At 39.5% G+C, this 17,222-nt stretch overlaps 1 protein-coding gene across 3 annotated transcripts in view; it reads left to right on the top strand.

The window, feature by feature from the left end:
* UBL3 (ubiquitin like 3) overlaps positions 1 to 16,080 on the top strand; it is a 65,256-nt gene extending 49,176 nt beyond the window's left edge. For all 3 annotated transcript variants that reach the window (XM_003130919.5, XM_084981400.1, XM_084981401.1), the window contains exons 3-5: positions 5,718 to 5,804; positions 12,821 to 12,898; positions 13,197 to 16,080. In XM_003130919.5, coding sequence (XP_003130967.1) covers positions 5,718 to 5,804; positions 12,821 to 12,898; positions 13,197 to 13,249 — 218 coding nt within the window. In that variant the 3' untranslated portion in view covers positions 13,250 to 16,080. The remainder of the gene's footprint in view (positions 1 to 5,717; positions 5,805 to 12,820; positions 12,899 to 13,196) is intronic.
* Positions 16,081 to 17,222: the final 1,142 nt, after the last annotated feature.

The following is a 17,222-nucleotide window of genomic DNA, read 5'->3' as shown; positions in this document are numbered from 1 at the left end:
TGAGTGGCGTTTTTCTCATTATTATGAATGATGGTAACTCTTTTTATACCCTACCTTGTTACACGGACATTTTGAAAAAGTCGTAAATAAATAAAACATAAAAGAGCCAACAGATAATCGAGGCCATAAGGCTTGGAGTTTCTGGGAGTGCCGCAGCCTTCCTGGGATTTGCTGTCAGCCGGCTCCCTGCAGACTGGAAAAGGAGCCAGTGTGCCAAGCCCCTGGTTGACCTTGGAGCTGTTTTAATGTACAAGGAAAGTATTGTTTAGAAGAAAACACACACAGACTTTCATGTCCGTGACCCTGTTTATACCAAAACATAAAAGGAAAGAAAAACTATAGCAAATTTAGTACATTCTCTTTGGCCTATTCTGTACTTGCTCTATTTAAAATTGAGTTTGACACAAAGTTTATTTCTAATTCATGTTACTTCATGCGTTCTCTAAACTACCACAAGATGAAGAAGGTATAAAATCCATTTATGCTTTGAGTCTTCAAGCCCATGTCCATGACAGACACAATTTGGTATGTGTGTGTTGTGTGCGTTACTCCTTTTCCACGTTAGAAGACTGTCCTGCCATCCTCAAGTGAGTCTTTAGCTTCTGTTCTTCCTTTGAGCTTAACCTGAGTTATCGTCACCTTTTGAGGGCATGTCGCACAGTGATGCGTATGACTGTTTCAGCTGATTTCACTTAATTTACTTGCAATATGGACTTTTAAAGGACAAGACTTATTTTAACAAAGAACACAGTGTATACAAAATAGATCAGTGTTTCTTAACCTAAAATAATATGTGGAACTCTTCTAGAGGAAGTAGATTCCCTAGTGCTGACTTAAATTATTTTTGTTATAATGTTTATTTTCAAAGATAGAGACGTAAAACTCACCTCTTTAAAAGATCCTTATTAACTTGTACACAGCCGTATAACTAAAACAGATCTACAAAGAAGATGCAGGTAGAACTCGAAAACCAGTAATGTTCGACTTAGCAACTTTAATGTGCCACAAGATGTGTTTTTGCTAAAAGCAAATCTCTGCTTGTACCATGAATATGGTACTGTTGAGTTTGACATGCCTCTGCCCCTCCTGCTGTATGAGAACCCAGTTGTCTGCAGGTCTTCCACAGAACCTTCATTCACACAGTGGACCAAATTGCCATTCAGCCTTCACTTAGCAAGAATGCATCATTTATGTAGGAAGTTGACCTCTGTTACTTTCCCGTTAACCTCTGGACAATTCAAGAAGTACTGCTTGGCTGTAGCACAATCGTAAATTTAAATGCATACATAGGCACTAAAATCCCAAGGCAATACTTGGTTATAAGGTAATTATTTGAATTATCTAGATAATTTCTAGATTATCATTAAAATGAAAAGACAATCTAAAAATTCTTGAAGAGGAGTTCCCGCTATGACACAGTGGGTTAAGAATCCGACTGCAGAGGCACAGGTTCAATCCCCATCCCAGCTCAGTGCGCTAAAAAATTTGCCATTGCCACAGCTGGCCCCAGAACTCCCATATGCTGTGGGTGTGGCCATAAAAAATAAAATAAAAATAAAAATTCTTGACGTGGACTTTCAGACCCTAAGAACATGTCTTTGTGGATTCATAGACCTGAGTTTAAGAAATACTGATTTAGATAAATACTTTGAAATGACTGGATCTTTCTTCCTGTTGACAACCAAGGGACAAAACACAATTTCCTAAATCAGGAAGAGATTGACGCTGAAGAGTATAGATGAGAAGGAATTTCAGAAAAGCTAAAGTAAGCTAAACTTGGGCTCTTAGAGTCCTGGATTTTCTTCAGAGCCGGGCAGGGTGGATAACTACCAGAGTGATAAGCCTTTTAAAGTAGCTGTCTGATAGTGAGGTCGTCCTAAAGATGCCTTTTGTGATTTTTTGGGGGGATGGAGGGTAGAGATGACTTTCGGCATCTGTGGGTGTTGTAGACAAGATTACTGTAACTATAAAAAGATTACACTGTAACAGGCTGTATGTAACTGTAAAAGCTTATATGCTATGTAACTAGAGGACGAGAAGTACTTTTACCTTTATAATTGCTTGACCTAGACGTTAAAACTAGTTTTAATTCCTTAAAATATCCTGATTAATGATGAACAACAGTGAAACTCAGGCGGCAGTCTTTACCATGAATAGTTTCCCAAATGAAAGAACCATCTTGCAGTGTTGAAAATTGATTGTATCAATTATACATTACTTCCTTGGTTTTTTGTTTTTTTTTTTTGTTTTTTTTTTTTTTTTTTTTTTTATGTTTTTGTTTTTTTAAAGGGCTGCTTCTATGGCATATGGAAGTTCCCAGGCTAGGGGTCACATCAGAGCTACAGCTGCCGGCCTATGCTCCAGCCACAGCCACAGCCACAGCAGTTCAGGATCTGAGCCGCATCTGTGACCTATACCACACAGCTCATGGCAGTGCTTAACCCACTGAGCAGGGCCAGGGATCAAACCCACATCCTCATGGATTCTAGTTGGGTTCGTTACCACTGAGCCACAGCGCGAACTCCTACATTACTTATTTTCACAAAAAAAGTCTTTGAACCCAGTCTTTCCTCAGCTTGCCAGGTCTACTCAGCAGTTTTAGACACTGCAGGAAATAAAAATAAGTAATTGAATTTTTATTTTATATGACATATTTAAATTAAAATCTTCGTCTGCCTTGTATCACATAATGCACTAAATAAAGGTCAGCAAGTGTGAATATTTATTGGTGCTAATAATAAAAACATAATGAATATTAAATCAGTAGAAGGAAATAACTTTGTGCAGTATATCTTTAGAAGGAATTGATTTTCTTTGGTATACTCTTGTGCAAAGTAGTGAAATATTGTTAATAGGTTGAGTGGTCAGACACAGCTAGTATTGAGTCAGAGGTCCAAAAAGTCACTAAGTCAGTGTTGCTAGGAGCTGAAACTCCTCCTTTAGCATTGTTCTTCATGCCTCTCTCTAAATTTTAGATCCTCCAAGAGGGAAAGGGAGAGCATATTAAACCACAGAAACACATGGGGACTGTGACACGCTGTGTAGGGAATGAAATACGTGGCTTCAAGTTTCTGAATTTCAAAAATACCTGAAATATGTTTAGAATTTTTTCCTTGAGAAATAGACAATCACTGTCATTTGCCTTTCTATCTGTGGAACATCTTGACCAGAAATATTACTTCATGTATCTGATGAATCTAAAATATACAAAGAACTCATACAACTGAAAAGCAAAAACAAAGAATCCATCTTTAAAATAGTCAGAAGATCTGAATAGACACTTTTCCAAAGAAGACATACAACCAACAGGCACATGAAAAGATGCTGCACATCATTAGTCATCAGGGAGATGCAAATCAAAACCACAGCAAGCTGTTGCTTCACACCTGTTAGAATGGCTGTTATCAAAAAAATAAAAGATAGCAAATGTTGGTGAGGAGGTGGAGAAAAGGAAGCCAATTTACATGCCCACCAACAATGCAGGCGCTCTGGAAAACAGTGTAAAGATTCCTCAGATAATTAAAAATAGAACTACTATAGGATCAGCAATTCTGCTTCCAGGTGTTTGTCTGAAGAAAATAACAAAACTAGTTTGAAATGATGTATGCACCCCTGTGTCCATGGCAGCTTTAGTTACACTAACTGAGATACGGAAATAACCTGAGTTCCCATCAGTGGATGGATGGGTAATGAAATTGTCACACACACACAGACACACACACACACACACACACACACACGGCCATAAAAAAGAATGAAATCTTGTCATTTGCAACAACATGGCTGGCCCTGGAGGGAGGGCATTATCCTAAATGAAATAAGTCAAACAGAGAAAGATGAATACCAGATGGTCTCCCTTATGTGCAGAATCTTAAAAAACAAAAAACACAAGCCCATATAGATACAGAGAACAAATTGATAGTTGCAAGAGGTGGGTGTAAGACTAGGTGGGTTAAACTTTTTTTTAAGTTTGAATAAATTGAATAAAAATTACTTTTAAAAAATTATAGCCGAATATTTTAACCCAGCATTTTAACAATGAGGACATTTTAATGCAAAACACAATCTGACCCAAGTAAAATTAGATTAGGTAGAAATTATCATGATGAAACTGAACTAACATATATTTTTTGGGGGGTCTTTTTGTCTTTTTAGGGCCTCACCCGCCGCACATGGAGATTCCTAGGCTAGGGGTCTAATTGGAACTGTTGCCACCGGCCTATACCAGAGCCACAGCAACGCCAGATCCAAGCTGCGTCTGCAACCTACACCACAGCTGACAGCAACGCTGGATCCTTAACCTACTGAGCAAGGCCAGGGATCGAACCTGCAACCTTATGGTTCCTAGTCAGATTCATTTCCGCTATGCCACAATGGGAACTCCTGAACTAACAATATTAAAGGAAAGAAAAGAAATGTTCTATTAAACAATAATTTTGGGAGACCAAGTAATTGATACAAAAGTGTTAATGACTTACTTGATTTTTCTAGAGAAGAGGGGCCCAAGAGCCCCCGGGTCAGATGTCAGCAAAGGCATCCTGAGGGGGTGGGGGGGCCCGGAGGAGAGGCACAGGGCCCTGGGCAGAGCATCTGAGGGTCAGCCCTCCTTTGCCCATTTCGGTTGTGCTGAGTCACTCGGAGGCACTGGTTTTATCAAGTTCATGTTCATCCTTTTGAACACACAAAGGCAAAGGGAAAACTGCTTGACTTAGCTCCTTTCTCTTCTGTCACTCGCTCTTCAGGCTGTTTAAACAAGTTTTTGCATTGACAGTTATCCTCTAATAACAGGAGCTTCTATAGGAAACAAATACATGAAACTAGAATTCTTGAGAAAAGATGCAGATGGAATTCTCAAATCTGTATCAAAATCAGCTCTGTAAATTGTATATCTGCAAACTAGTGAAAATTACTGATCCCTTACTTTGTTATGACACAAGGTTCTCAAACCATTGTTTTGACAGGATCATGTTCCATATTTTACTTAACGTAAGTTAAGCACTACAGTGAAATGTTCTGTTATCCATCCTACCCACCAGTTTGTATACCATCATCCTAGCTTTCATGTTTGTATTGTACCTTCTAATAATGTTATTTTTCAAGTTTTCTTCGGAGTATTTTGGATAAAGTGAACTAAAGTTGTATTTTCTTTAATGTTTATCAATTGGCTTCAAAAAAACCAAATGTCAACATTATGCAGAAGTAAGCACTATTTTTTTCATTATTCCGTTTTTTTTTTTAATTTTTGTTCTCCAGTTATTATAGTGAAATTTTTTTGTTATGCTGTGTATCAGTGTATTAATTCTTTTAAGAATCTTTGTTAAATCCATTGTTTCTAGCCTCCAATTTTATTTTATCAGGTACAAATACTGGAACATTACAGTATTCTCTTTTAATTACTGATTAAGGTAATTAAAGGATTAGACGTTCCCTAACTCATTTGTTTTAATTTTTAAACTTCAGGGGTCTATTCTGGCACATTTTAATGTGCTTTAAGAAGCAAAAACTAGTCTTAAGCAGCTCTTGCTGTTTAATTAGAAGAACTGGTAAGAACCAAGGCCTCAGTGATTGCATGAGCAGTGACTGTTGCAGTCACCGGGGAGCTCCAAGTGTTTCCTGTGCTGTATCTGTCTGATAATTTGCATCAGAATTCTAGAACAGAGCAGTAACACCTTCATTCTGTGTTAAAATGCACCTAACAGTAGCCTGGTTCTTTTCAGACTGGGAAGAAGAGCAGGTCAGCAGCCCAAATATTCTGCGCCTTATTTATCAAGGACGATTTCTACATGGAAATGTCACATTAGGAGGTAGGTAATAATTACTTTTGTAATGGGATTTAATGCCCTTCTTATGGCAGTGTATTCATTTGTTTAAATGCTAATATCTGATTCTACTAAAAAACTTTTTTCGAACTGTGAATTTTGTCCAATTTTTGATATGTTTCCTTTTTTTACATTTTGTGTTGTTTAGTTTTAGCACTCTGGTACGTGTTCACTACCTTGTAAAATAAACTCTAAGCCTGTATAGACGGAGGTCCATACCTGTTATTTTATAAATGTACTCTTAATTGTACTTCTGGATAATATAATTCAGATGTGATTTTTTAAAGTTAAAATCAGACATACAAACAAGGAAATGTTTATGATATGGATTTGCAAATACAACAATGAAGGGATGTTTTCAGTTTAGCTCTCACTGATACCGTTGCCGGTCATGCAGGAATTGAGTAACATTAGAGAAACAGTGTAATGTAGTGACTGAAAGAGCAGGGTTTAGAGCCAGATTGTCCAACTTGTGTCTTAGCTCCCTCCACTGCTCTACTGTCTCTAACCTTGAGCAAGTTATGTCACTGCTTTGCGTCCTAGTTTCCTCATCGGTAAATTGAGATAAAAATAGTACCTACCTCAGAGGTTGGGAGGGTTAAATTGGTTTATATTCAAAGCACCTAGAACAGTGCTTGGCACACATTAAACCCTTTAAATGTTACCCATTCCTGCTCTTAATATGTGAACGGAGAGAGGTAGCTCAATAGTGCCCCCTCATGGGGGTACATTTTCTACCATCAGCATGTATTGTATTTGAAATCTGTAGGCAGATGATCTACTTTAATATATTTTTGTTTATATATAGTCATGATATGTTCCCTCTACACCTAAAAATTGGATTTTTTAACCTGTTTTTCCTTAAAGGTAGAATATTTTCATTCATTCAGCATGTATTTATTTCTTATGTGCCAACGCTATGCTAAACATTTGGAGATACAGGGTTGAACAAGATAGGATCTCTTCCTTCGCAGTGCTCCAATATTAATTACATAGTGGACACAGATAAAATTCATTGTTAAAATACAGTGTGGGAGAGGCTGGAGGAGGTGGATGCAAATGATGACGATGATGACAGTATCGAGGAGATTGAACATTTCAGTGCATAGTTGCACACAGAGCCCGATTCTGGTGGCACTGGTAATGCTGACCTGAAAGGTAATGCTGCGCATTAAGGGGTGCCTGCCATTTAAAATACGGCTTCTTGGTTTGTTTGAGGTGTTTTGGTTTTTGTTTGTTTGTTTTTGACGGTCTGAGCCCCACATAAGCTCTTGTTATATTGATTGGTAAGTGTTGATTGAATTTAATCTGTTGACTACATAAATGAGTCTCGAGACCCCATTTCACTTTGGGTGTTGATCTATGCGAGCAGTCTCTCACCAGCTTAATTTTTTCACTACCTTTCTGTTACGACTCCAAAGCTCCAACCTCATAATAAATATTGTAGAATTTGTGGTAAAATTAACCTATTGATTGTTTTGGAGTTTGTTTTTGAATAATTAACAGATTGACTTATGTTATTATTGTCATTCTTTGTTGCCGTTAATCTTTTTCAAAAGCCAAACAAACCATCTCTGGCCTTGGTGATTTGGACAAGTAGCATAGGAGTAAGATCCTAGACCTTTCAAGTTGATCAGTGTACCTGGGTAATAACATTCGACTGTTTGTGGGGTGTTGATCGCTGTTTTTCTCTTGTCTCCCGGAATTCTGGAACGTGGGTGAAAAGGAGACACTGCATAGAGTCGTGTGGCTGAATGGCTAGTGTGGAGAAACCTGGGCTTGCTTCACATGGCTTGAGACTTGCTCTGTATGTATAACTCTGTAGGCAAAGGATACTTATTTTTACATGCAGATTTCTGGGAGTTCCCACTATGGTGCAGTGGGTTAATGATCCAGCTTGCTCTGTGGAGGCATGGGTTCAGTCCCCAGCCTGGCACAATGGGTTAAGGGTATGGCATTGCTGCAGCTGTGGCATGGGTCTCAGCTCCGTCTTGAATTTGATCCCTGGCCTGGGAACTTATATGTCGTAAGGGTGGCCAAAAAAGGGGGAAAAAAAGAAAAAAAAATACAGGTTTCCACATGCACGCTCCCTGCCTCCCCCATCCCAGTCTGCTACCGTTGTGAAACCCAGTGATGGACGAGGGAAGACCTCTCTCCTGGACACTGTGCAGTGTGGCAGTAGAAGGCAGAAGCACCACCCTGAGGGAGAGAGAAAGCTGCTTGGATCTGATACCCTCTTCCTTTACCTTCTCTGATACTGGGAGCATAATACCTGCTATTTCTAGTTAAAACTCAGCTAGAGGAGAAGGATCATAGTCCCCATCATTCAGATTTGTAGCTTCAAATGGGCAGCCCCTCAGCAGCTTTTAGGCCTGTCCAGCGTGGCTGCCAGTGTACCCCTCGGTTCACGGTTCACTTACCTGTGCTCCGAGAGGCCTCTTCCTTGCTGCCCGGAGTGATGATGACGATGACGGTAAGGTTTACAGGCTGCTTTTCTGTGCCGAGCCCTGAGGTAAGCACTTTCCTGGGATTGTTTGTTTTAATCATTGCAAAGGCCCCGCTGGTGGAATTACTATCTCCAGTTTAGGTGGCGGAAACTGAGGCATTGGGAGGGGTTAAAAACTCTCATAGCAAATCTCACAGTCAGTAAATAGCAGGGCTCTGGCTTAGCAGAGGCAGTGTGGTACGTGGCCATTTTTAACGCAGTCAGGCTTTCCCAGTGCACTTAGTGAACTTTCCAATAGGTCTTGTTTGCATTTCAGTGTTAAATGAGGCCTAGGAGATTATCCAATAAAGGCCCTCTCCTTTTCTAGTGGGTGTTTTGAATGCTTTATTTGAATTTTGGAAGTTAAGAGGATAAACCAAATAATGGCTAGATAGCTTTATAATGGAAACTCACCTTGATTACATGAAATATTAGTGATATTGAAGGTAATTAGGGTGCTTTTTAACCCTCACCCTATTCTAGAGAAGGTTTTAAAAGCGTGTGGCAGGAGGGCCACACTTCCCAAGTCATGATCTAAGCCTGTCTGAAGTTCGTAGTCAGTGAGGGGGTAGTTTGAGCTGTCAGAACTAAAACATCACAACTCTGGGGCATTTGGTGTACTGGCTGCTTCTGACTTTCTACGCAGAATGACAGAAACGTGGGCTTACATGGTTCATGGGTATATGGGTGTCTTACATAACTCTGTGTCCAGAATATTTCATAGTAATATTCTGTGTTGCTTATAAATGAGAAAAACCTTTTAAAGTCCTGATTAGAAAACAGTGACTGCTAATAATGCCAAGACAGTTACTCTTTTAGGGTAATACTTTTTAAGAAAATTATTTCCTAATTGAAGAATATAAGGTTGAGGGTTTAAAATTAAGTTCATCATTTCTTCTGTTTCTGCATTATAGTGGCCTGTTCGGCGCAGGAATTTTTAGATGACTAGATATAATTAGATTTCGAAACAAATGTCTCTTATCTACACTCCCTAATTTAGAAAAATCAATCTTTAAAAGATTTTTTAAAAATTCTTTCTCTCCTTTAAAGATTATCTAGTTTTAACCAATTAAGTATTTTATTATCTCCTTCCTTAAACAGTGTGTATATATGGATCGAGCTAATAGCCATAGCTAACTAACTTTTGAATTATAAAAATTATTTCTGCGAGTTCCCTTCATGGCTCAGTGGTTAATGAATCCAGCTAGGAACCATGAGGTTGCAGGTTCGATCCCTGGCCTTGCTCAGTGGGTTAAGGATCTCGCGTGGCCGTAAGCTGTGGTGTAGGTCACAGACGCTGCTTGGATCCCACGTGGCTGTGGCTGTGGCTTAGGCCAGCGACTACAGCTCTGATTGGAACCCTGACTTGGGAACCTCCATATGCTCTTTTTGCCCTAGAAAAGGCAAAAAGACAAAAAAAAAAAAAAAAATTTGTTTCTGAATACAAAAAACCGTGAGGGAATACTATGAACAGTTGTATGCCAACTAACTTGACAACCTAGAAGAAATGGACAACTTTCTAGAGACTTAAAGCCCACCAAAACTGAATCAAGAAGAAATAGATCAACTGAACAGACCTATCACTAGAAATGAAATTGAAAATGTCATAAAAAAACTCCCTACAAATAAAAGTCCAGGACCAGATGGCTTCTCAGGCAAATTCTACCAAACATACAAAGAGGAACTTATACCCATCCTCCTTAAACTTTTCCAGAAAATTCAAGAAGGAACACTTCCAAAGACATCCTGTGACGCCACCATCACCCTAATACCAAAACCAAAGATACCACCAAAATAGAAAACTATAGGCCAATATCTTTGATGAATATAGACGCAAAAATTCTCAACAAAAGTTTAGCCAGCTGATTCCAATAGCATATCAAAAAGATCATACACCATGACCAAGCGGGATTCGTCCCAGGCTCGCAAGGATGGTTCAACATACACAAATCAGTCAACGTCACCCATACACCACATTAACAAAAGCAAAGTCAAAAACCACATGATCATCTCAATAGGTGCAGAAAAAGCACTTGACCAAATCCAGCATCCATTCATGATCAAAACTCTTGCAAAGTGGGTGGAGAGGGAACACACCCTAACATAATAAAAGCCTTTGTGACAACCCCACAGCAAATACAATACTCAATGGAGAATAGCTGAAAGCCTTCCCACTAAAAGCTGGAACAAGACAAGGATGCCCACTCTCACCCCTGTTATTCAACATAGTATTGGAAGTCCTAGCCACAGCAGTCAGACAAACAAAAGGCAGAAAAGGCATCCAAATTGGAAGAGAAGAGACAAAATTATCACTGTATGCAGAAGACATGATACTATATATAGAAAACCCTAAGGACTCAACCCCAAAACTACTCCAACTGATCAACAAATTCAGCAAAGTAGCAGGTTATAAGATTAACATTCAGAAATGAGTTGCATTTCTGTATACTAACAATGAAATACTAGAAAAGGAACACAAAAATACAATACCTTTAAAAATTGCACCCCCAAAAATCAAATACCTGGGAATACGCCTGACCAAGGATGTGAAAGACTTATATGCCGAGAACTATATACAACGTTAAGTAAGGACATTAAAGAAGATGCAAAGAAATGGAAAGATACCCCATGCTCCTGGGTTGGAAAAGTTAATATTGCAAAAATGGCCATACTACCCAAAGCCATCTACAGATTCAACACAATCCCTATCCAATTACCTGTGACATTTTTCACAGAACTAGAACAAACCATCCACAAATTTATATGGAACCACAGAAGACCCAGAATTGCCAAAGCCGTCCTGAGGAACGAAAACCAAGTAGGAGACATCACTCTCACAGACGTCAGGCACTATTACAGAGCCACAGGCATCAGGACAGTGTGGTACTGGTACCAAAACAGACGTACAGACCAATGGAACAGAACAGAGAATCCAGAAATAAACGCAGACACCTGTGGTCAATCAATCTTTGACCAAGGAGGCAAGACATAAAATGGGGAAAAGACAGTCTTTTTGGCAGGTGGTGCTGGGAAACCTGGACAGCTACATGCAAATCAGTGAAACTGGAACACACCCTCATACCACGCACAAAAGTAAAGGCACAATGGCTTAAAGACTTAAATGTAAGACTAGACACCATCAAACTCCTAGAAGAGAACAGAGGCAAAACATTCTCTGACATCAACCTTACCAATGTTTTCTCAGGTCAGTCTCCCAAGGCAACAGAAAGAAAAGCAAAAATGAACCAGTGGGACCTCATCAAATTGACAAGCTTTTGCACAGCAAAGGAAACCAAAAAGAAAACAAGACAACTTACAGAATGGGAGAAAGTAGTTTGAAGTGGTGCAACTGACAAGGGCTTCATCTCAAAAATATACAAACAGCTTGTACAACTCAGCAGCAAAAAAGCCAACGACCCAACTGAAAAATGCGTAAAAGACCTGAGTAGACATTTCTCCAAAGAAGATATACAGATGGCCAACAAGCGCATGAAACAATGCTCAGCATCCCTGATTATTAGAGAAATGCAAATCAAAACTACCACAAGGTACCACGTCACACTGGTCAGAAGGGCCATCACTAATAAATCCACAAGGAACAAGTGCTGGAGGGGGTGTGGAGAAAAGGGAACCCTCCTGCACTGCTGGTGGGAATGTAAACTGGTACAACCACTGTGGAGAACATTATGGAGGTACCTTCAAAAACTATACATAGAACTACCACATGACCCAGCAATCCCACTCTTGGGCAAATATTCAGACAGAACTTTCCTTGAAAAAGACACATGCACCCACAGCACTATTCACAATAGCCAAGGCATGGAAACAACCTAAATTGACAGATGATTGGATGAAGAAGAAGTAGTATATATACACAATGGAATACTACTTGGCCATAAAAAAGAACAAAAGAATGTCATTTGCAGCAACGTGGGTGGAACTAGAGACTCTCATACTAAGTGAAGTAAGTTAGAAGAGAAAGACAAATACCATATGATATCACTTATGTCTGGAATCTAATGTATGGGACAAATGAACCTTTTCACAGAAAGGAAAATCAAAGACTTGAAGAATAGACTTGGAGTTGCCAAGGGGTGGAGGAGGGAACAGGATGGACTGGGAATTTGGGGTGAATAGATGCAGACTGTTGCCCTTGGAATGGATAAGCAATGAGATCCTGCTGTGTAGCACTGGGAACTCTAGTCACTTACGATGGAGCCTGAGAATGTGAGAAAAGGACTGTACGTGTCTGTGTATGTAACTGGGTCGCCATGCTCTACGGTGGAGAGTTGACAGACCGCTGTAAACTAGCATGACAAAAAAAAATCATCATAAAAAATTGTTTCTGATAATACCAGCCTGATTTCATTTTGTAAGAGGGGCTCTGTCCAGGAAGAGGGTCTCTGTTGCGAAAGTCCTTCAGAAAGCCGTCCGTGTTTGAAATGGTTTCCGTTCTGGTCAGTGATTTCAGTGGGTTGATGTATGTGTAACACATTGTCTTCTACTTTTCACATAGCGTTGAAACTGCCTTTTGGCAAAACAACAGTGATGCATTTGGTCGCCAGAGAGACATTGCCAGAGCCAAACTCCCAAGGTAAGCCATGCACTGGAGATGTTTCTCCCTTGAGCCACAGAGACAGACGTTCAGAAATGGCTTGGTGTTTCTTGGACATTCTGAGAGAAAGGGAGTTTTCATAGTTTAGAAATAGGAGCTCGTTAAGCAAATAACCAGACATTTTGGAAACGGGCTAAAATGAAGAGTATTTATTATAGCTTTTTAATTTAAAAAAAGCAAACCTTTTTTCAGAAAGGCTCTGTTTCGTATTATGCTTGGGTGCCTCCCCTTTCCCCAAGCATTTTTATAAACAAGGCTTTTCTTCATCTTGCCTTAGGTCAGCGGAATCGCGAGAAGACTGGCGAGAGTAACTGTTGTGTCATCCTGTAAACCCACTGCCGAGCCGGGTGCAACGTAGTCTCTGTCTTTCCTGCTGCTGGCGCCCAGGAGACCCAGCGTTGCTTCAGAACCTTTAGGAAGAGTCTCCCTGTAAACTCATGGACCTGAACTATCACATGAACACTGTCACCCTTTCTCGTGAAAGTAAAAAGAACCGAGAACATTTTTCACTATGATTCTTTATTTCTAGTATTTTTGTTTATGTTGAGCAGTTTTAAAATGTATCGGTTTTTGAATGCAAATCAATCTCCAGGGGAAAAGTTAAAAAGTTATCTTTCATAGCAGAAACTGTTTGCTGCCACAAAAGTTTTTATCACCAGAACTAACAAATGTTGCACATACAGTTTGCACTAAAAACAAGTGACGTCATTTTCTTCCGCAGCAGAAATTGTGACATGGCTTATGGTATCTAGAAATACGCACACACGCACATCCACACTGGAGGACACTCAGCAATTAATGAAGTGAATAACTGGGCCAACTTGACAGGAAAAAATGGAAAAGAAACTAAAATGTTGGGTGAATTCTACCACAAGTCAGCCATGCTGGCTGCCCTGGCACGGGATCCTAAAGTGAGCGCAGCTGTCTTCACGGCAACAGGGGAAAAACAAAGTGTGCCTGGTGTTGCAAGTCCTCAGCAGAGGGCTGATGAGCCTAACGGCCGTTCCTTTAACACGCGCACCCCAGGCTGGCGGTAAGGAGAGCTGTTCACGCAGCCCCCGGGGAGTGCGCGGCCTAGCCTTAACGCAGGGGCGCGTCTGGCCGCTCGGAGACATCTGTGATTTGCGCAGAAGCGTTAGAAAACCTCGTTCAGCCATCCATCCCTTTTCTGTATTTGCGTATCAGCAAATTGACTTTTTCCATCATGAGTGCTCATCTCTGTGTCCACTGTCACACGTACTCATTAGAGAGCTCAGATGAATTCTTAAAATTAAAAAATTTTCCGCAGGACTAATTTTGTTTCTTTGTGTAGTTTGCATTGGGTATTTAGTGCTTGCAATTGTGTTAAAATCAGAAGCTGATTTTTAAGGCATACGTGATTAGGGATGCCATTCTTTTGTTTTGTACCAATAATTTAAAAATTGATATGCTAACAACAATTTGCACAGCACTAAAGCATGAGCTACGTTTCATCTAAACCTGTAAAAAATATAAAAGATTTTATATTTTTTTTCACTGGGAAGGAATTCTTCCTGGATGGAATTAAAAATATGTGTAGAATATATTTAATAAAAAACTTATGAAATACCTAACTATAGAACTTAAATATAGATTGGCGTGTAGTATATAGGACAGTATTCCATATAAATAACTGTAGCCTTTATACAAATGAAGTTGCAGGCTGACATGATGTTCTGTACTGAAAAGTGTCCACGGCCCTTACAAATAGCAGGTGTAAAAGGTTTCAGATGGTCAGCTTTGTTTAAAGGTAACCAGGTTATTTTATTCATTGTTAATGCTTTGATGAAAAGGCTTTATATGCAGTAGATCTACGAAAATACTGTTCATACTGATCAGAATTAAATTTGTATAGAGCAGAGTTTTAAAATGAATGTAAATAGCACTAAACATTTTCTTTCTGCAACCTGTACTTATAGATTCTTTCTGTAAACTAAATAAAACAAAATATTGTAGTGCATTTTGGTGGTAATTTTAAAGGTCTTGATTAGGTTGATAATTGTTTAGGCACTGTCTCATCCACATTAAAATTGTTCTGTTTTTATTTCTGAATCTTTAAAGATGGTTTCAGATATTCTCTTGTTAGTTTTGGGAGGAGTCCCAATGTGTCTTTGGTATTTAGCCGGGTTAATTTGTGCACAGTCATGACAATGAGTAGAACTGTGTAGTCTCTGTAATCACTAAAATGTTCTCTTCAGGAGGTGTTAAATATTTATTTGCTTTGTTGACTAGCTCAAATGTGAATTCTCTTAGTGTTGACTGAAGAAGAGTCTGGTAGTTACTTAATTGGGCCATTCTTTCTGAATACAAACTACTGGTAATTATTTTTAATACTTATTTTAATTCTAATTACTCTTCTGTTTTTGCAGAGTTAAAGACTATCAGTTAATTACAATTGAAATTTTATGATGGTTAACAAATATTCTCTTGGTTTTCAATGTATTTTTCTATATGTTCCCACATTATTATAAATTTCCCTTTACGAGACCTCAATTTAGAGTTTGCAAAATGGATAAACTCGTTTATTAGTAGAGAAAGAGTTACATCACGTAATACCTAATACTGTTGTGCAAAATGAAAAAAAAAGAATAGCAGTAAAATTATATACTGAAAACACCAAAAATTTAGATGCCTTAATAGTGTATATGTGAAAATACTCAGCTACCCCTTTTTAAATAGTTCCTTTTGCTGCCTGATGGTTAAAACTGATGGATCACATCCAAGGCTCCTATCGAAGATCCCTCTGCTGAAAACAATGGCTCACTCACCGAAAGGGGGCGCCACCGAGGCCTGGTCCTCCACAGAAAGCCTGGGTCACAGGCCTGTGGCCCTCTCTGGCACTTGGCATTTAACTCATGTCTTTTACCTAAATTGTCCTAGACTTTTGTGTTCTTCTTTATTAAAACCTTAGCATGTCTCCTTGATCTGAATTATTTGTTTTCTCTTCAAGATAAGTTTATCTAATCATGAAAAATACAGAATCCAACGTCATCAGTCACATTAAATGAGGCTTTCTCATAACAAACGTTTATCCTTAGTTCTCTGTTCCATCTTGACCGATGTTACACTGATTTATGTTACCTGATTGTGGCAAACAATGTTTAATGTGAAAAGAAATTAAAACTTTCTTCTCATCTGTTGTAGAATATTTCCCTTCTTTTAAATGACTTTTAGTCATAATTTTGGTGTTTTATTTGAATCGTGGCTTCCAAAGATATGACATCTTCAGAGATCCTATCACTGTTTCTTGGTTTAGCTTTTTTGTTTTTGTTTTCCTCTTTCCCTACCAGCTTTGAACTCTGATAGGTCTGCATATGGGGATGTCTCTGAAGTTCTCACCACCTCTGATATCACTGGTACAGTTGTGTTCCTAGAATATGGTGCAGCCCTGGCCAAGAAGTCCCTTCCCACAGTTATCGAGCGTGACCCCCTTTCTCAGCACCAGGCAAGCCACTAGGGATTCTGAGTCAAATGACACAATTCTAGCTCTCAGGAAGCCCACGGGTCTAGTGGGGGAAGATGACAAGGGGAACTTAGAAGCCAGTTGTAGTTCCCTGGTGGCTCAGCAGGTTAAGGATGCAGTGTTCTCGTTGCTGTGGCTTCACTCATCACTGCTCTGGTAAGAGTTTGATCCCTGGCCTTGGGTGTGGCCAAAAGAAATAAAAATAAGATGATGTGAATCCATGACATTAAAAAAAAAAAAGCTGATAAGCCAGAAATGGTGATGGAATCTGACCAATATGATGTGTCTGCCCAAGATATGAGAACGCAATGGGCAGATACCCAGCCCCAAGCAGGGAAACACAAATGACTTTGGGAGAGGATAATGTCCACGTGGAATCCACAGACAATGCGTAGGATTTGCACATCAGCATTCAAAGCAGCAGCATTTGCAGTACCCAAGTGGTGGAAACTACCCAAACAGGTGAATGGAAAAGCAAACTTGTATCGTCCCACAGTGGGCTATTATTCACCCTCAAAGAGGAAGGAAATTCTGCCACCTGCTACAACATGGATGAGCCTTGAAAGCACTGTTCTGAGTGAAATAGGAGGACGCAAAAGGAAAAATACTGTCTGATTCCACTTGCATAGGCAAATCCATAGAGATAGAAAGCAGAACAGAGTTGACATGGGGCTGCAGGAAGCCGGGAATGGGGAGCTCATGTTTAACTTGGACAGAGTTTCGGTTTAGGATGATGAGATGGATAGCGGTGATGGTTGCACGACACTAGGAATGTTCTTGATGCCCCAACTTACACATTTAAAAATCGCTAAAGTGGTCATT

Source organism: Sus scrofa, chromosome 11 (genome assembly GCF_054392235.1).
Source record: "Sus scrofa isolate SSC_HxYL_T2T_F1_AM1 chromosome 11, Sscrofa_HxYL_maternal_Yorkshire_Landrace_v2.0, whole genome shotgun sequence".
NCBI classification, from domain to species: domain Eukaryota; kingdom Metazoa; phylum Chordata; class Mammalia; order Artiodactyla; family Suidae; genus Sus; species Sus scrofa.
The sequence above is the reverse complement of the archived record's forward strand: the minus strand, read 5'-3'. Positions and strand labels throughout refer to the sequence as shown.